General features: G+C 44.0%; 1 protein-coding gene across 1 annotated transcript in view; it reads right to left on the bottom strand.

Annotated features, from left to right (window-relative positions):
- The window catches only part of CSMD2 (CUB and Sushi multiple domains 2), a 600,812-nt gene that overhangs the window by 532,616 nt on the left and 46,855 nt on the right, over positions 1-21,341 (bottom strand). Inside the window, exon 2 of the mRNA XM_047870009.1 lies at positions 7,901-8,117. Within this exon, the coding sequence (XP_047725965.1) occupies positions 7,901-8,117 (217 nt within the window). The remainder of the gene's footprint in view (positions 1-7,900; positions 8,118-21,341) is intronic.

Raw genomic sequence — 21,341 nt, 5'->3', positions numbered from 1 at the left:
CAAAGGGGCAGATGGAGGGAGGGCATTCCAGGCCGATAGATCAGCATCTACAGAGAGCTCCCCGGTCATAGCATGTAGCATCGTGAACTAGCATTGCCTCTGTATTTATGTGTCTCCCTAAAGAGACTGTAGGCTCCTTGGAAGCAGAAGCTGTGTTGCGAACCGCTGCATCCCCAACACTTGGTGTTGCTGGTAGGCATCCCATAAAGGTTGAATAAACGGAACGAATGAGTGTCTTGCATGGCGGCTGGCCCATGAGAGGTGTTCAGCGTCACCATCTCTTCTTTCCCCTTTCCAGCATCCTCTCCCTGTTTCAGTCGTGTACAGAAAGAATGCTCCCTCCTCCCCATGGGCCGTTCCAGCCGCCTCCCACACACAAGAGCACATTCTCAAGGCACTCCGGGGAGAAGATTCTCCAAGGACAGCCCCTACTGATGTGCAAGGAACACTTTTTAAGGAATCCAAACAAGACAGGTCCTTCAGGGGCCTCTGCTGCGATACATATTTATAAGAAGACAGTAAATCTGGCAAATTTGTGGATTTTTTACAACTTCCAAACAGGTGTCTAACGCCAGTTGAGTGAAATCTGCAACCAGCCCCGAATGACTTAAATTGCATTTCCACCTTAGGCAGATGACAGAATGCGTATTGCCAGTAATTGAGGGAACGAGTTGTAGTGTTTCCCATAACTTGAGCCCAAATGTCTAAATTAAGGGATGCTTAGCTGTGCTTAACTGGTGCAGTCATCACCAGCGCTCTATAAACCCTCCAATACACGGTGATGCTGTTTATTAGCAGCGTCTCCGTAGATTACGTCTGCCTGCGTTTCATTAGAAAACTTCATCCCGCATTAAAACTGCAACGCAAAAGGATGTCTGCCAGCATGGAAAGGCCATCTAATTGTGCCAAAGCAGAGATGTGGGGATTGTTGCAATAATTCATCCAGGCAGGGCTGACACTGCATTATCTGGAAGGCTCTTTGTTCTTTTCTTGCTCATTTCCAAACTCCTACAGGCTCCCTGGCTCTCAAGACCAGCTTCTACTCTCGCTTCCCACCCTGATCCATTATGAGAAGAATCTGATCAGCTTCTATTGTAAATTTAATTTCAAGCAGCCAGACGCTGCCTTCTGGCACCCTGGGATGTGGCTGCTTGTGAATAGCTCTAGATGAAATGTGAGATGCTTTCAAGAAGATGGCTCTGAACTCCTGGTGGAGAAAGGGAGTCGCTGGGAGATGAATGGCATCTGCATATAGAACGAGCCATGCGCAGTGTGTCTACTGGCACCTCTTCATTAACGATGCCAGGTGCTGCTGTCGGCACAGAGCACCACTGAGAGCCGCCCGTTTTGCAGTAGAGGAAACTGAGGCTCCGACTCGGATGGGTTGTTTCACTTGTCCAAGGTCCCTGACATTGAAACAGGATTAGAACCTAAGTATGTCTGAGGCCAAAGGCCTTAACTCCTCCATCGCCTACATCAGGATTTCTCAACCTCAGCGCTCCTGGCCTTTGTCCTGGCATGGCAGGATATTTAGCAGCATCCCTGGCCTTGACCCACCAGATGCCATAGCCCCTTGTCCAGTTGTGACACCCAAAAATGTCTCCAGACATTGCCAGATGTCCCCTGGGGGTTGAGAACCACTGCTCTACCAAATGACTTATACATTTACTTGGGCGGGGGGCGGGGGGGGGGGGTGGAGCTTTGTGAGTCTTTTTGCTTAATGATGTTTCCTGATTTTCTGCTATAAATATACAAGTATTCCTTTTGTTTATCTCTTATCAAAATTCAAAGTGGTTTACACACATTATCTATTTTAATCCTCACCAACCAACCTACGAAGCAGATATTGATACACCCATTTCTAGATGGGGATGCTGAGGCTAAGAGTCAAAGTGAGTGGCAGATGCCCAGCGGCTAAGGAACAGCTACAACTCAAGCTCATGTCCTCCACCAGCAAGAGGTGCACTTCACTGCATGGTTCTGCCACAGCAAAGCATGATGGAAGCCCTGACTTCCAGCCTCAAGTTGCTTAGAATCTAACCAGGAAGGAAGCTTGTTGCTCATAACACGACCCATGAGCAAGCAGCTGGAGAAAAGGTGAGGTTAAAGGGGGTTGGGGATTGGGGTGGGGAGGTGACTCTTCAGCCTTTTGCTGGAATGCATGCATAGGGTGAAAAAAGATCGCTGTTAGAGTAAGAGAAGAAAAGAGAGATGCGTTCAAAGATGCATAGACAACAGGACTGCAAAACTTAAGCCCATCAAGTTTTAGACAATGAACGCAGAAAACCATGAACTATGCAGGCAGAGAGAAACCTGCTAGAGGCTTCTTGGTGGTCCTGTCCCACTGCTGGGCTACCACACGCTCAGTGATACCACCCACAGTGAGTGACTGCCCTGAGCCCAACTCCTTTTTCAGTGTCTGTGCTCCACACCTGCAGTCCTGTGATCTAAAAAGTCCAGTTAGTAAGTGGGCCACAGATGGACAGTCACCAAAGCCCTCTAGAGCAGTCCAACTTCCTAGGACCCAGGCAGGGAAGGATGCTCCTAACACTGATGGAGCACTAAGGGATCTGCAGAGGGTGGCTGACCTATAACCACGCTGTAAGATGGGCTGTGTGACTTCCACTTTATAGATGAGGCTCAGAGCCGCCAAACCTTGCACAGATCACAGCGTTAATAAATGTAGAACCTACCTGCGTATAAATCGAGGCCTGCCACAGAAAAACAACATGCGAGGAGGTGGCCCTCCTGTTCCACAAGACGAATAAATTAAAACGTCAGTACAGAAAAGACCCGGCTATGCCGTGAGAACACATTTTACTGGAGACTGGAATTCACTGCATACTGATCTCTCTTGTTTTCTGCTTCCAAGCCAGACACTGCAGAGTCATCCTCCACCTCTTTCTTCTTATTTCCACTCCACAAGTCCTTAGAAATCTGCCCTTAGCTTCGGGGACAAGGACAATGCCTTTTCATTAACATCACACAAAGCCACACCCATCTTCTCTCTTCATTGATCTAGCTCAGGCTACGGCTGTCTCCTGCCTGGCCTGGCAGTCACCAGCCTGGCCCCCAATCCAGTGTATTTTCCCCACTGCAGCCAGACTGTACCAAAATCCTCCACCTAAAACCTTCATTTGGGAGCACCTGGGTGGTTCGGTCGGTTAAGCGTCTGACTCTTGATTTCGGCTCAGGTCATGATCTCATGGTTCATGGGACCAAGCCCCATACTGGGCTCTGTGTTAACAGCGCAGACCCTGCTTGAGATTCTCTCTCTCCCTCCTTCTGCCGCGCCCCCCCACTCGAGCATACTACCTCTCTCTCTCTCTCCCAAAATAAACAAATAAACTTTACAAAAACACCTTCCTTGAAGGGCATCTAGCACACACCTATAGCTAACATCATACTTAACAGTGAAATACTGAGTGTTTCAAGGTCAAAAGCAAGGCAAAGATGTCCAGTCTTACCACTTCTAGTCATGATCATACTGTAAGATCCTATCTAGTGCAATTAAGCAAAAAATAAATAAATAAAAGACATCTACATTGCAAAAGAAAAACAAAAATATTTATTCACAGATGTAAAAAAGCATCAGAACTATTAATAAGTTCAGCAAGGTCACAGGACATAAGACCAATAATAAGAAAACCAGTTGTATTTCTATATATTAGCAGTGAGTAATCCAAAACGGAAATAAAATAGAAAATAATTTGGGGTACCTGGGTAGCTCAGTTGGTTAAGCGTCTGACCTCAGCTCAGGTCATGATCTTACAGTTTGTGGGTTCAAGCCCCGTGCCGGGTTATATGCTGACAGCTCAGAGCCTGAAGCCTGCTTCGGATTCTATCTCTCTCTCTCTCTCTGCCCCTCCCCTGCTCACACTTGGTCTCTCTCTCTCTCAAAAATAAATAAACATTAAAAAATATCTTTTAAAAAAACAATAGCATCCAAATGAATACAAATCTAAAAAGAAATTTCCAGTTCAAGAGGGAAATTTCCAGTTCAAGCCAAGCCAATGTGTTAAACTCTCCTTTAATCTGATCCCCTAAGTTCTTATGGAAATAATCAAAGGTATATTAAAAAGAGCCAATATAAATGTCCATTCTGGAAAGTATGAAAAAGAGGCAGGTATCTACATGCTACAAACACTAAGGAATTTCTACAGGTTGCCGTGCCAGTAAGACCTGATTTTAAAAAAAGCCTAGCCAGACAAGATGTTGACAGAGAAATACACTTTAAAATGTGATCTGAAGAAGTAATTTAGCCACTAGCTGAATCAAAATCACAGAAAAGGCAAAGGCAAAGAAAACGTGCACTTGAAACTAGAGAAAAGGATGGTGCACCTGGGTGGCTCAGTCAGTTACATGTCAGACACGGTTTCAGCTCAGGTTATGATTTCATGGTTCATGGGATTGAGCCCCAGGTCTGGCTCCGTGCTGACAGTGCAGGGCCTGCTTAGGATTCTCTTTCTCCCTCTCTCTCTGCCCCTTTCCCGCTTCCTCGAGTACTCTTGCTCTCTCTCAAAATAAATAAATAAACTTAAAAAAATGTTTTAAAAAAGAAAGTAGAGGAGAGGAAATAATAGTAAGAAAACTTTAAAACAGAAAGCATGAAATATTAGACTAGAGCAGACATATAGGTTATCACCAAAAAAAATGTGAGTAGGTTAAGCTTTCCTGTTAAAGAATAAAGACTCTCAGTAAAGGTTTTGGAATAAGAATCCAATGATATTTTGTACTAAGAAATACACCTAAAATAATGATAGAAATATTCAAAACAGAGGAATTGGGAAAGAGGGGGACCCAATAAATGCAAACCTAAAAAAACAATGAAGGCGACTGTATTAGCATCAAAGTAGAATTTAAAACAAAAAAGTTGGGGGAATAAAGATAACTTTTATACTGAAAAAAAAATCAAGTTTACTCTTCAGATCTAATTTTAAACATACATGCTGAAGAGTATAGCACCAAAATATATAAAGTAAAAACTTAGTAATAAAAGGGGAAATTGATAAGAACAATGACAAAAATGTGGGAAAAAATGTATTGCTTATCCTTGACAAACATCATTCAGAAAATAAGAAATTAGAAAAACTGCATAATGTTGATAACACAAATTTTTCACATATGTTCTTTCAAATACTCATAGAACACTCAGAAAAATGATCTTGTGCTGTGGGGAAAAAAGCCAACAAATTCTCCAAAGTAGAAATCATCATCTGATCATAATGCAATACAACTAGATAATAACATTTTAAGTATAAAAAATCTGAGGGAAATCTGAGGGAAAAAAAATCCCAGAGTCAAGGAAGGCACAAAACCACAATTAGAGACTCTTCCTAAATTAACGACTATCCATCAAAATTTATGGGATATGGTTAAAGTTATACTTAGGGGAAAATGTCTCTTAATGTTTTTATTATCAAACAGGAAATAATGAAACTAATTCAATTCATGAAATCAGCAAAACAGCAACATTAGCCTAAAGTAAGAAGAAGAAAATGAATGAATAAAGATGAAAGCAGAAATGAATCAGAGAACAGAGAAAGAATAAAATTGATAGCCCTACAGGTGGGATGTTTAAAAGACCAATAAAATAGGCAAACTTCTGACAATACTAATTGAGTAAAAAGAAAGAAAACACAAACACACAGGAGCAGATGCAAGAAAGAAGGTGTGTTCTCAGACCCGTCGAGAAGGGAAACCATATGTTGATTCTAAGCTGAGACCCTTGACAATCTCCATAAATGGATGATTTCTTGGACAAACATACAGATAGAAACTGATTCCTGAATAAGAAGAAAACCCAATAACCATGCAAAATCATGAAAACATTGCACAAGGACCCCAGCGAACACACACTTGCTGTCCCCGTCCCCCACCCTTAAAGGAGATCCATTCCAAAACTTTCCAGGAGTTGCATATTCCACTCTTTCCTGCTATTAGGACTGCCCTCTGGGATCACATCCCCTCTTAGTGTCCTCCAAGGGGTGAGCTCCTCTGGCTGTGGGGGCCCCAAGAGGCACAGCACTCTTTACAGCCCTTCCCCTCTGCCAAGCCTGCATGCCCCTGGCTACGGAAATGAACTAAAATGAGCAGATCGGGAAGGTGACCGGAAGGGAGAACCCAAGCAGGTAGTGGGTAGTGAGGGTACAAACGTAGTGAGGGTGCAAACCCTGGGAGCCTCGTCCTCAAACACGGCTTGTTGGCCAGAGTGGGCTGTGTGGGGGCCGGAAACACATCCAGGGCCTCCCCTACCAACATCACTCCCCGCCACCCTTCTGGGCCAGAGCAATCCCCCCACCTCCAGTGGGTGGGTCTTCTGTACTTCACTCTCAGAGTGAGCAAACCCAACATCGGAAAACAGAGGTTTGACCACATCCATGTGGATATAAGCGTAAGGAAAGCTGGAACAGAAGTGGAGGCTGCCTTCCCCTGTCCACATCCCAACCAAGTACCCCATTAGCCTTCCTATCTTTCAACGTCATTCAACATTCATCAAATGTAGACACAGGTGCCCCCAGATGGTGTCACCTGAGCTCAGCATCTGATGGTGAGGACTCTCTCCCTTGCAACCTCATCCAGTCTCATGGTGTTATACCCCAAGTCTCCCAATTTTTTATCTCTAGCCCCAAAGTCCTTGAACTCTAAACTCACATATTCACATCCACACCTGTCTCCCACATTAGCATGTAGCCTCAGTGAAGACAGCGGCTTTGATTTGCTCGCTGCTACATCCCCTGCACCCAGGCCAGTGTCTGGAACATAAGAGGTGCTCTTGAAATATTTGTGTAATGAATAAGTGAAGAGGACTCCAGTCTCTTCCCCAAATTTTCACTGAAGACCTACTGTGTGCGGAAGCTGCTGAATGTCAAGGTAAGATGGATAAGCCCAGGTTTGTTCAGGAGGAACTACTAATCAGAGGGGTCCCAGCTGCCCCCACTCCTGCTGCAGGCTGGGAAGCCTCACCTCCATGCTGCCCTAAGAGTGCAGGGGGTGGGAGAGAAGAGGGCTGGTGCTTCCCTATAAATGTTGTTTGTGACCCTGCTCTGGGAGCTCGCAAGCTGAGGGCACAGAAGCATCTTTAAACAAAACCTTGAGAGTTAAAGCACTTGCCAGGAAACTAATCATTACTGTTCCATTCATTAGCACCCTGAGCTCCCCAGGGCTTGGCTGGTAAACCACTAACCCTTTGGCTCCCTGAGGAGCCCAGAGCCTGACTGGCAGAACCCAGACAAGGCTTGCCACAGAGCACGGCAGGCCACCAGGCCAGCAAAACCTGGAGTGCTAGGACTCTCGGGCCTTGACCTTCATCCCAGACAAGTCTGGACAAGCAGTAGCCTCCCTTCCCGTCTCCCTCCTCGATGTGAACTCTCCCCCTTGGGAGACAGCTTGGGGGATGGGGTGCAGGAAAGCACTCTCCGTAGTTTTCTCTTCCAATAACCAGGATGGGGTTTGAGAGAGTGGGAACTTTGCCCCACGTAAACATAAGGCAAATTCCAACAATCCATCTTGATGGTTTTCAAGTACAGGATGTAAGAGACATACTCACTATTAGCCTATAGCACATATCTGCTGGGCCAAGGGGAGAGAATAGATTTCCATGTGTGCAAAGAATATACACCAATAGATATACACACATACACATCAATCCATGCAAAATCAGTCTCAATAGAAAGACTCAAATTTCTCTGTAATCCTTGTGTCTTCTGTCTTATCTTCCCAAGTACACTACCATCAGTCCTGCCTACTGGGTACTTCCAATCTGGAGAAAGGAATTTGGAAATATAAAGAAAGCCTAAGGAGTTGAGGGCAGACCCCATAAGAACAGAGGTCTTTGTTGGCAAGCGAGCTTGGCTCTCAGGGCCCAGCTGGTGACTGCGGTAATGAGCTCAGGGGGTACCTGGTTCGCAGGTTCTCTGGCTGGGGCGGGCCATCAAACACCGACAGGACGTCAAAGTCCTCCTCCAGGGCGAAGGACTGGAACACGAGCTGGATCCTGTGCTGGTCCTCCGCCGTGATGGTCCACGTGCAGTTGGCATAATTGGGGTAGCCATATGGGAACCCTGGGCTCTCAACTGTCCCATTGGGACCCTGCAGTTGGAATGTGCAGTTTTGGCCTGGGAAGGAGAAAGAGCACAGATCAGTACGGCCAGAACTCTTAGAAGCTTCCAGAGAAACGGGAGGAATATTAACCCGCTTTTCCAAGTGCTTCCCAGGCCACCCCAGGCGTGGCGCAGAGGGAGGGAAGATGGATGACAGATGGAGCATGAGCTTGCACATGTCATGCACTGTGCAGGTGATAAAATGTACATCATTGTACTTCAGCATCAGAATGACTGTGAGGCGAGGAACTGAGGCTCAGAGAGTTGAAACTAAAAGCAACCAGACCGGGCAGAAGGCAGGCTTCTCCTCTGGAACATCAAATGCCAGAACGATAATTCGCAACCTTCTCCATTTTCCACTCCCAATTCTCCCAGCCCCTCCTCTGAGCTGCTGTCTCTCCTCCCACTCTGCACAGAACACAAAGCCACAAGGGGGAATCCCTTGGTCCCCCTGATTCCAAACCCATCCAACCTGCCCCACGCCGTCCTCCTTCTCACAGTGGAGGAGCCACCCCTGCTCCAATCTAAACATGATCATCCCCTGTGCCCTTCAGATCCCGTCCCCATTTTACCCTCCAGAACCTGATTCGTGTTCCTCTCTTACATATGCTACACAGGCTCCATCATTTCCTCTCTGATGAAGCCTTCCCATCCTAAGTGTGCAGGACTCCATCACTAAGAAAACAATTCTCACCACACACCCTCCAGCCCTGTCTCTCTCTTCCCCTTCCCTGACAGATTTCTAGAAAACACAATATGTCCATACTTTCTGTCTCCATTTTCTTACTTCCCACTCACTCTCCATCTCTGTCACTTCTGCCTTCAGGTCCTATTGATCCACCCAAACAGGTGTGCGAAGGTCACTGATGGGTCCAGCGGATATTTTCCAGTCTTCACTTTAACAGACCTCTCTCTCTGCTGCCTCTAAGGCTGTTGGTCATGCACACCCTCCTTCTGGAAACACTCCTGCTGGGCCAGAGCATCTCAGACTTCACCGTGCATGCACACTGCCTGGGAGCCTGGCTAAAATGTGAATTCTGACCCTTCCAATGGACAGCATCCTGGTGGGGCCAGAGGCTGTTCCTCTCACTGGACCCCCAGTGATACAATGACGCTGATGGTTGGGGACCACACTTGGAGCAGCGTGGTCCCAGGCTTCCTCCCATGCCACCACCCACTCCTCCTTTCCTTCCCCTGCTCTTTCTCTGGCTCCTTTCCAGGCTCCGTGTTGGGACCTCTCCTCTGTGTCTAGTCTAGAGGACCTCCCCATTTGCCTGCTAACAACCTACAACATCACAGTGCAGGCCAGACTTCCCTCTGAGCTCCGGCCCCGGCATCTCCTTTGGGATGCTCAGACTAGTGATGTCCCCCTCCCTCCCTCTCCTCTGGCCCCTTCCTCTCCATCACAGCCCCACAGGCATCTACCACCCTGTCCCCTTCACTCCTGCCAAATCATACCAGTCTCTCCCTCGGACTGCATGATAACCTCCTAACTGGCCAACCATGTTTACTCTGGTCCTTGCCAACACCGCAGCCAGGGGCGTCTTACTCAAAACAGACATCTGATCTGGTTACTTCCCCTTCCCCCTGACCTACACCAAACCTTCCGTGGCTCCTCGTTGCTGTTCAATAAGGAAAAATCACTTGTAGACCTGGGAGGGTCACTGCATGGTCTGGCTCTTAGTGACCTCTTAGACCCAGTGTCCACTAGCTGTCCAGTCAAACCCCACTCTCTCAGTCCTTTGTACCAGCCATACTATCTTCCTGCACAGCCACAGGACCTTTGTATATGCTCTTCTCTCTTCCTAGAATACTCTTCCCTACCTTCTGTGCATATTTGTCTTTCAAATTTCAGTCCAGTGTCTCTCCTTGACTAGCTCAATCCCCTTATTACATGTTCTCATGATGCCATAACCTTTCCTTGATAGCACTTATCATAGAAGCAAATTTCCATGCTTCCATGTGATTATTTCATAAGTATCTGTCTTCTTGCCAGGCTGTAAGCTCAATGAGAAGACAGACCATATGTGAGTTTTCCTGTCTCTGAATCCATACCCCAAGCTCAGTACCACACACATGGTAAATTCCCAATAATTTAATATATGGCTTCTATTTAGTGAATGTTTGGTTAGGCACTCTTCTAAGAACTTTACATATATTGAGTTGTTTAAGCTTCACAACAGCCCTATAAGGTGAATACTATTAATATTACCTCCAGGGAACAAATGAGAAACTAAGGCAAAGACATACTAAGGAATGGAGCCCGAACCACATGATTACTCACAGATGGGATTCACACAGGAGCAGCCACTTGAGACCCACCTCCTTAACTGTGATGCTGATAAATGGACTCAACGCTAATTTTTTTAAAGCCCACTTTAGGGATTAACTGACAAAGGACAGTTAATCTCTGAAATGACTTTAATATTGAGAGAAATCTCTTAACACAAAGTATCCCATTAAAAAAGAGAGAAAAAAAAAAGCTAAAGTCTTCTGAATAAATGCTAAATGGGCATTTAATAAAATCAGACATGTAACCCTGATTAAAATAAGCACTTGGAACTAGGAAAAAAAAGATTTCCTTATCATGATAAAGCATCCATTTTAGAACAGTAACCTACATTCAAACTTATGGTGAAACACCTGATTAAGATCAGGAATGAGACAGAAATGCTACTCTCACCTGTGAGGTTTCATGGCTTATTGGAAAAGAGCTAACTCATGTGACACACACACACACACACACACACACACACACACAGCAAGGAGCAAGAAAAAAACATGGTTTGCAAATGATATTTTAGTATACTCGAAAACAAAAAAATCAATTATAAAGCTTTTAGAACTAATAAAAAAAACTCAGCAAAGAAGTCAAATGCAAAGTAAGTTTACAAAATCAATACCATTTCCATATGCCAGTGGCAGATAAAAATATAAAGAAAAAAGTTCTTCTTTATGATAACTACAAAATGCATATACTACATAGAAATAAACTTGGTAAGAAATGTGCAGGCACTGTCTGAAAATAACTTTTAGAAAGGGATTTAAAAAATTGAATAATTGAAGAGACATAACGTCATCTTGAGCGGAAAGACTAACTATTGAAAGGTTAATTTAGAATATTAACCTTTTGAAAAGTTATTGAAAAGTTAATTTACAAGTTTAATGCAAGTCTGACCAAAAGCCCAATGACCTGTTTTAAATTTGGTAAAATGATAGCTAAATTTAGCTAGAAAAAGAGATGGCCACAGACAGTGCATATTTTTTGAAAAGGCAGTGAATGCACTGTTTTCTTTGGCAAGATACTAACCAGAATTACCAGATGATGCTTCTGAAAATAGTGGGGCAGTGGTCTAAGAGGGGAGAGGCAGAACAGGAAATAGTATTGCAGAAACAGCAGAAATATACATAAAAACTGAAATACCTGTAGGACAACATTAAAACATCATTGAGAAAAGAAAAACATTTTGCATGGTCACCGACTTAACTGGGAAAAGAACTGCTACCTCCTCAACTCACACCATCTACTACAACAAATTTCAGATGGAGAAAAGAGAAGCTAAAACAAAATCAAGCCAAAAAATAATTAGAGAAAAAAAAAAAACATAGGCAAATAACTATCTCACTGATTTTCCGAACAGAAAAGCTGTGGAAAATACTACCAGCTTGATAGTTTTATGCAAAACGTATATATATGTCAAAAATAGAAACAAAAGGGGCGCTTGGGTGGCTCAGTCGGTTAGGCGGCGGACTTCGGCTCAGGTCACGATCTCGCGGTCCGTGAGTTCGAGCCCCGCGTCGGGCTCTGTGCTGACAGCTCAGAGCCTGGAGCCTGTTTCAGATTCTGTGTCTCCCTCTCTCTGACCCTCCCCCGTTCATGCTCTGTCTCTCTCTGTCTCAAAAATAAACGTTAAAAAAAAAATAGAAACAAAAGAGAAAGGAATACAAAAATGTTCGGCACAAAAGTAATAGCCTTAATATACAAAGAACTATTGCAAATCAATAGGAAAACAACAAGCATTATAATTGAAAAATTGGACAAGTCTTGAACAAATTAGGTTACAAAATAAGACATAAGTGGCCCAGAAACCAGAAAAATATTCAGCCACAATAATAATGAAATAAAGCTTCAAAGGAGCCCCTAATCCACTCCCCTGAACTCCCCCTCACTGGTACAGGCACCAGATCTACTCATGTGTCTAAAACCTGGTGATGTCATTGCATTATGTCATTCACTCATTCATTCATTCGTTTGTTAGTTCCTCTAGATTAGACCCTGTGATGGACCATGGGGCCCAGATCCTAGACCAGACATAAGCAAATACACCCACATGGGGGCTGCACAGAGAACATCTGGAGTATAGACCCTACAGATACCACACCTCAAAGGCCACTCTCATCCATGTCCTGGACAACCACTGATACCAACATTTACCACCATCCCCAGCATCCTGGGCTGCTGCCTGGGCTCAGACCTGCACAGATCTACCATTTCTGATTCAGGATCCAGGTATAAACAGTATTCCTGCTATGGAAAAAGAAGTGAAGGGGCTCGGAACAGAGCCCCTTTCCACACACAGGGCCAAGAAAGGTGATACAGTAGGGGGCAGGAAGAATGGCAGGAAGAGAACCAGAGGGCAGTTCCACACAGGATAAGGTAACTCAGTGTGTTGAGCACCACAGACCAGGCTCAGATGACGGTCTTGGGCAAGGTCACTCAGTTTGATATCTGAATGGTCCCTCCGGAAGTAGATTGCAGAGAGTGGGAGCTTTGTCCTAGTTCCTGCCGTATCCCCACTGCCTAGAATTCAGTAAGGATGTGCTGAATAGATACATAAATTTCAGCAAAGGCAGGAGGCAGGAGTCAAGGTGGACCGAGGCCAGAGTGTAGCAAGTAAAGGCAAGATGGACTAGTGAGAAGGTGGAAGCCATTATATTTTAAACAATAATTTATACATTTTGCTCATTGAAGAAAATTTGGGAAATATAGGCAAGGATAAAAAAGGAAAAGCATTATAACCTCACTTTCCTCCCAGAGGCAACCGCTGTTGAATATTTTCATTTTTTTTCTAGATTTTTCCATACATATTTCACATTGTGGAGCTAATACTGTGTATATAATTTTGTATGCTCTTTTTTCAGTAAATTATTCTTGTCTCAAATTACAAAAGGCAAGGTGCATTTGTAATATACACAGATACCCATATATGCAGCACAAAGACATATAAAGAAAAATTGATCTCCTATCTCTCTCCCTTCCACCCAATCCAAAGTGACCAGGCAGGTATATGTCCCTCTCCAACCTTCTCCACTCTTGTGCAAACAAATGGATACATTCCGGGAGAATTTTTATTATTTTGTTTAAAAAGAGATTCTGGTTTAGCTCATTTCTCTGCAACGTGCTTTCTCACTTAACAATACGTCAGGGACATCTTCCAGGCCAGTAGATACATATCTAACTTATTTTTTATATAAAGGTGTAATATTCCACAGCATGGATGTACCTCAATTTATTCAACCACTCCCCTCTTGATGGCCATTCAGGTCATTTCTTGGTTTTCTTGTGCAACAATTCAGTAAACATTATAACATGAGCTTTTCCCCCAAGATATTCAATCTGTTCATAAACAGCATTTTAAATGGACGCACAACATTCCGGTCTATGGTTAAACTAGAATTTACTCAACCATTCTCCCTGTGTCAGACATTTAAATTGTTTCTGGATTTTTTTTTTTCTGTTATAAATAAGACCTGGACACTTAGTAAGGTCTGATGACAGAATGAATGCTGGTCAGTGCAGTGGAAAATGCCTTTCCATGGCCAGAGTCCCAGAACAAATGTTCACTTATGCAGTCACCGCATCCAGCTTTGGTTTTGAGGTTGGGGGTGGTGGTATTGTCCACATTAGGCTGGCTGACCTCTGTGGCAGGCACTGTCGGAGACAGATAGTGCTAGAAGCCTGACTCATTAGGAAGTCTCCCTGAAATCAGATGTTCATTAGTGAATTGAGAAAGCTATAACCCAGAGAGCAGCCACTCCGGATTGAAATGCTGATAGAGTGGGGAGTCCATGCCAAAAGGGTCCAACATCCTTTCAAGCCTACAAAATGCTGAATTTCTGGGGCACCTGTGTGGCTCAGTTGTTTGGGCGTCCAACTTCAGCTCAGGTCATGATCTCACGGTTCGTGGGTTCGAGCCCTGCGTTGGGCTCTGTGCTGGCAGCTCAGAGCGTGGAACCTGCTTTGGATTCTGTATCTCCCTCTCTCTCTGCCCCTCCCTCACTCATGCTCTGTCTCTCTCTCTCTCTCTCTCTCTCTCTCTCAAAAATAAAATAAAAACATTTTTAAAAAATTAAAAAAAATAAAATGCTGAATTTTTACCAAGAAAAGGGCTACCTGTTCTTTACCTTTTTTAAAAGAATTATTTTTATTTTTTTATTTTTTATTTTTATATGTAATTTCTTGTCAAACTGGTTTCCATACAACACCCAGTGCTCATCCCAACAGGTGCTCTGTTCAATGCCCATCACCCACTTTCCCCTCTCCCCCACCAAAAACAAATTACTATTTTAATTCCGGTATAGTAAACATACAGTGTTCTATTCAGGCATACAATATAGTGATTCGACAATTCTATACATTACTCAGAACTCATCATGATAAGTGCCCTCCTTGATTCCCATCACCTATTTCACCCATCCCCCACCTCCCCTCTGCTAACAGTCAAGTTTGTTCTCTGCATTTAAGAATCTGTTCTTTTTGGGGCGCCTGGGTGGCTCAGTCAGTTAAGCGTCTGACTTCACCTCAGGTCATGATCTCACAGGTCATGAGTTTGAGCCCCACGTCAGGCTCTGCGCTCACAGCTCAGAGCCCGGAGCCTGCTTTGGATTCTGTGTCTCCCTCTGTCTGCCCCTCCGCCTCTTGCACTCTGTCTCTCGCACCGTCTCAAAAATAAATAAACATTAAAAAAAAAAGAATCTGTACTTTTTGTCTCTTTTTTTGTTTGTTTCTTAAATTCCACATATGTGTGAGATCATATGATATTTGTCTTTCTCTGACTGACTTATTCCACTTAGCATTATAACTTCTAGCTCCACCCATGTGTTGCAAATGTCAAGATGCCATTCTTTCTCGTGGCTGGGTAATATTCCATGTCTATATGTACCACATCTTCTTTATCCATTCACCTATCCATGGACACTTGGATTGCTTCCATAGCTCGGTTGTTATAAATAATGCTGCAATGAACATAGGGGTACTCGTATCTTTTCAAATGAGTGTTTTTATATTCTTTCTTCTTCACTTCTAGTGACCAGAAGAGAATGCTGCTACGGATTGTAACCTGAGGGCCCTTTGCATCTTTTTCTCTGTACCCAGGATGGGTTGCCTTCGTTCACCCATGTCTCTCTCCAGTCAATGTGGCTTCCAGACACAGCTGAGACCCATTTCAGGCCCCAAGGAAATCCTGAGAATTAAACACTTTGGGTTGTTCTTCATGCATTTGTTTTTGGATGATTTCCCTGTGACATACTTCCACGAGTGCAGGTTACTGGGTCAAAGGGTATGACCATTTGTGATGCTCTGGCTCTGGATCGCCCAAGTACTTTTTAGAAAACATATTCCACTTCTGTCCTCAACTGCCATGCCTACGAATGCCTACTTCAAGCCATCTTCACTCACACTATGTATCATCTTATTGAAAAGTTTTTCCCTACTTGATAGTGCAAAAAAAAAAAAAAACACCCAAGAAAACAACTATGTTGCTTTATTTAGCATCTCTTTATAACTCAGATTCAACATTTTTTTCAACTTTCCCTAATAATTCTAAATCCTCCATTTGGGAACTATCTGGAGAAATCGTTGGCTCATCTTCCACTGTGGTGTTTATTTTTTCTTACTGATTTACATATTTGTATCTTCTACACATCACACATACTACATATACATTTGTGGCCGTTTTGGCCTTTTAATTTGAGGATGTTTGACCTACAGAGCTTTCTAAATTTTATGTACTTAGATCTTCTGTAAGTACTTACTATTTTCTTATCAATTTGTACTAACTCTTTAGAGGATCCAGATTTTACTCTTTTGTTCTATTTGTTGCAAATATTGTTTTCTACCTGGCTGTGTGCTTTGGGTTTTGTTTAGATTTTTCATGTAGATTAAAATGTTAAGTTTGCAAGCAGCAACATTTACCTGTCTTTTTCTTGTTAATGTTTCTCAGGAAGACCTCTCTAGGAAGACTGGTTGGCTTCTCATTTCCTTCAACATAAAAGCTATAGCCCTTGCCATTCAAAGCCCTACCCGAATGGACATCCCACTGCCTCATTCCCATAATCAGCCATGCAGCCTCCAGGCTATCCTTTCCTTAAGCCCATCACACACCCACCTTGGAACCCTTGAGTCCAGAAATGTCTTCCTCCAGTAGCCAGGTGACCCACTCCCTGGCTTCCTTCAGCTCTGGAGTCCAATATCACCTCCTCAGAGACCACCCAACATATAATCCAGGCTTCCCTACTTTCAAAACAGATGCTCTAGGTTCCTGCTTTGTTTTTCTCCATAGCATTTAGCACCCACTGCCATATAGTTTCCTGTTTATTTCCTACCCTTTCCCATTAGAATGCCATCTCCATGAGAGCAGAGGTGCTATTTTGTTCTCCGCTCTATCTCCAGCTCCCAGACCTATACCTGGCACATAGCAGATGCTTATAGAAGTGTTGTTGGTTGAATGAATGAATTCATAAATATTAATTGCCCACCCAACTCTCTGTGCTTGGGATGCTGTCTCTCCAGTTCCTTCACCTAGCTGACTACAGGTTCTCTAAGACTCCTTCCCTCCTCCAAAAAGCCATCTTGGAACCCGCAAGACAATGGCATGTATTTTTCCTCTACTTGCTAGTCACTCATTATGAATATCCTTGCCTTCACCAATGGTGACATAATGACATGTAATTATGTGGCTTCGCCATCAGTAGATTCCTTGAGAGTTCATTCATATTTTTGTGTCTACCACTTAGTTCAGTACTTGCCCATTGTAGACACTCAGTACATACTGTGGGAATGAATGGAGGAGTGAAATGAATTAATCTTTGTGAAATACGCAGACAACACCTTCCAACTTCATTTGTCTGTGTATTTATTTATGGCTTATTGGGGAGATGGCTTAGGAAAAGGTCAAAAGTGTGGGTTTGGATGCAAAAACCTTGGGTGCAAATTTCAGTTTTTGCCACATAATACTCGATGGACACTTTATGTAAACGCTTTAAGCTTTAGTTTTGATATCTTTAAAATTAACACTCACTTCCAGGATGGTTTTATAGATTAATGTGATAATACCTGCTAAATTGCTAAATGCTCAGACGGTACCCAACACACTATAAGTGATCAGTAAAAACCAGCTAATCTTTCAGTAAAGATTTGTACTTTTCTTTATATAGGTCCCAGTCACATCTTGTTAAGGTTGTTCCCAGACATTTTATGCACTTTTTGTTGCTCTAGTGAATAACATCTTTTCCCATTATTTTATTTTTCTAGCTGGTTATTACTGATATACAGAAAACCTATTGATTTTTATATATTCATCTTGCATCCAACTGGGTTTCTGAACTCTTATTAATTCTAAAGATTTCCCAGTTGGGTCCCTTGGGTGTTTTAGGTACACAATCATGTTGTCCACAAATAATGATAATTTTTAGGAGATAACTCTTTTGAGAAGTTTGGCAGGAAAATTCAATTCAATTCTGCAAATATTTATTGACTGATAAGGTCAATTTTGGACAAATTTAGTTGGAGAAGCCAGTGGGACATCCAGTCGGAGATGGCCAGAAGGCAATTAGGGCTGTAGACTAGAATTTGGGAGTGCACACTGGGCTGAGATATGGATTTGTCGAAGCCATGTAATTAATGAAACCGCCCTAAGAGGAAACTCAGAGGAGAGCTGCAGATGTGGGGCAAATCATTATGTCCACTGAAGTTGTCTCGCCTGCCACACAGAGAGCCAACTGTGCTCCTCAAGTCTCCAGTTGGACTCTGGCCCAGTTGTCTATGTGCCCTCTGGCAGGGGCACCTTGTCTGAACAGATGGCAGGAGCAGGGGTCAAACAGTATCTTTGGCCCTCTGCAATCACCCTACAGGAGCAGGGTAGAGACAATGGTTGTGGAGATGCTGGCATTGAGCCTCATCTTAGCCCCTCTCCTCTACACACAAGCTTTGGTCACACCAAACAGTTCATCATCTGCGAACACCCCAGGCCCTTTGAGGCCTTCACGTTGCTTGGCCTGGAATGCCCTTCCCCTTCCTTGTACACCTAGCAAAACTTACTCACTGTTCCAAATTCAGTTCACATACTACCTCCTCTGAGGAGCCTTTCCTAGTTTCCTGGGAGGTTTCTCCCTCCCTCTCTCCCTCCTTCCATCAGTCTTTTCCCCTCTTCCTTTCTCTTTCCCTTTTTCCCTCCCTCCAACCCTCTCTGCCTCCCTCTCACTCTCCCTCCCTCCCCGCAACAGCCATTGGCCAAATTCCAGGTCTCTTCTCTCCTCTCTCCCAGTTTGTGTCTTTCAACAAAACAAAAATGGTCTGCTGCTCTCGCTTAAACTCCTTCAATGGCTCCTCTGGATAAAGCCCTTAACCTTACATAAGGTGCACAAGACACCCCTCCCCTGCATGAGCCAGACCCCGCCCCTCTCCCACACTTCACTTTTTGCAACTCTTTCCCTTAAATAGCACTCCAGGCTAAGCCAGCCTCCATTTTGTTCCTTTAATGCTCCGTGCTCCTTTGCTCACTCTTGAGTCTTCAAACGTGCCATTCCCTTAAAGCATCTTTTCCCCATCTTCTGGTCTGGCCAACTCCTATTGATCTTTTAGGTCACAGGTCAAAATTTACCACCCTACACGAGAGACCTTCATGCACCACTACATTAAGGTGAGTTGTCTGCACTCCAACACACATCCAAACACACACCCTGCCATGTGTCCTCACAGTACCCTGCATCTCCACCATCACACGTGGCATATGTGTCTTCCCTGACAAGTGTGGGTTCCATGGGGTAGAGACCATGTTCTGCCACATTAAAACTGATCCTCAGAACCCAGCACATTGCCTGGACACCAAGTGCCCAGTAGAGATGTTCATAATGGCTAGACCTTGCACACGAGCCTAACAGGTCACACATCCTACTGAAGTGCAGACCCAGAGCCCCCCCAGGGCCCTGCCTCTCTCTGTAATCCTGGTAGACATTGCACCAACACCTGGTAGACATTGCACATGTGCATTAGGGTTGGACGAGGGAATTATCACAGGTGTTTCTGATGAAGTTGTGCATTGATTTTTTTTTTCTTCCTAGAGATCTTAATCAGAGAAATGTCCATTTCTCTGCGATATGTGTGATAGTCTAGTCCCGGGTTTCTCAGCCCCGGCATTGCTGGCATTTGGGGCAGAATAATTCTTTGTTGTGGAGGCTGTCCTCTGCATCTAGCATTTTTAGCAGGATCCTTGGCCTTACCCACTTGGCCTTGCCAAGTAGTACCTCCCAGTTGTAACAACCCTAAATATCTCCAGACATTGCCAAATGTCCCATAGGTGGGAAAAATCTCCCCTAGTAGAGAGCCACTGATTGCATTCTTTGCCATTTTGGAGTTCCTAATGAAAGCTAGAAATACTCTCTAGAATAATATACAAAGAAGGCTAACCCTCCATCTTTTTCATTCACTTCAAAGGATTCACAGACCTACACCAGAGGCTCTTCACCTTTGTTGTGGCATGACCCTCTTTGGCAGCTTGATGAAGTCTTCACAAATGATGTTTTCATTTTTTTTTAACTTTTTTAATGTTTATTTATTCTTGAAAGAGAGAGACAGAGCATGAGCAGGGCAGGGGCAGAGAGAGAGAGGGAGACACAGAATCCGAAGCAGGCTCCAGACTCCAAGCTGTCAGCACAGAGCCCGACATGGGGCTCGAACTCACAAACCTCGAGGTCATGACCTGAGTTGAAGTCGGACGCTTAACCTACTGAGCCACCCAGACACCCCACAAATTATGTTTTTAAATAAAATAAATGTTTTTAATGAAATAGATGTTTAAAATAAACCAAAATATATAGAATTGCAAAGGAAACCGATTATATTGAAATGCAGTTTTCAAATTATTTTGAAAATTTGTCATCTGGTCATATAGGTACTCCCCTATTAATGCAATATTAATAAGATCTAGCAGTGGGCCTGATAAATACTGCAGTTCAAACCATAAACGCTATTTCTGGATGGTTGCAACAACTGTATTTTCAGGTAATGAAAATACCTGTGATTTCATCAGTGACAAATTCATAAATACTGCTAACACTGCTCTGCTCTGTTGCTTATATTCATCATTGGTAGAAATGCCAAGGCTCAACAGGAAATTAGTGAAAATAAAGATGCAATTTTCATCATCCCAGTTAGGAAGCCCCTAGATTCTATCAAGAACCCCAGAGATCCAAGCAAATTCAATCTTTCATTCAGCAAATCTGGGGAGGGTTACTTAGTTGCAGACCACCTGTGTATGGGGGTGAGGGGATGGGAAGGATGGATTTTGTATAAAGTGCTCCATGCCCTCAAGGAGTTCACAGTGGGATACAGAGACAGACACACTTGGCCCATCTTCCTAACTCTCCACTGAACAGGTGGTTCAGGGACACCTCATTATGGGATCCCAGGGGAAGAGTGGAGAACACATACAAACGAACCCAGAGAGACTAGTGCTTTTGTGCAGGTCTGAGAAGGAAACCAATGTTCATTCACATGCCTCACCAACATTATCTCCCCAACATTTGCAATGACCCTTTGAAATGACTATTACGTCCCACCCCACCACTCTACACATGAAGAAACTGAAGCTCCTCAAGGTTTAAACACACTCAAGGTCAAACAGGTAGAAGTGGAAGAGCTGGGATTCAAACCCAGGTCTGTGCGAAAGCAAAGCTCAAGTGCCTCTCTCTGCCAGGCTGCGAGGACTCTGCACACCATCTGGGGACACACTTCCAAAGCTATAGTCCTGTTTCCACACTGCACCCAGCACTGGGGCAGAGCCTAGGATTTATTGAAAAGAGCTTAGTGCAGTTGCTGTGCCTCAGGGACATAAAAACAAAACAGGGTCTCCCTCCTCTCAAGCTGGGGATGCATCCAGAAAAGGTATGAAACAATGCACAGCAGATGGGGTGAGGCAGCAGGCTTGTCCCTGTACCACATCCAATTGCTCTGGGGAAGTA

Source organism: Prionailurus viverrinus, chromosome C1, assembly GCF_022837055.1.
Source record: "Prionailurus viverrinus isolate Anna chromosome C1, UM_Priviv_1.0, whole genome shotgun sequence".
Lineage (NCBI taxonomy): Eukaryota > Metazoa > Chordata > Mammalia > Carnivora > Felidae > Prionailurus > Prionailurus viverrinus.
Note: the sequence above shows the minus strand (reverse complement) of the source record. Positions and strands in the feature narration are given on the sequence as shown.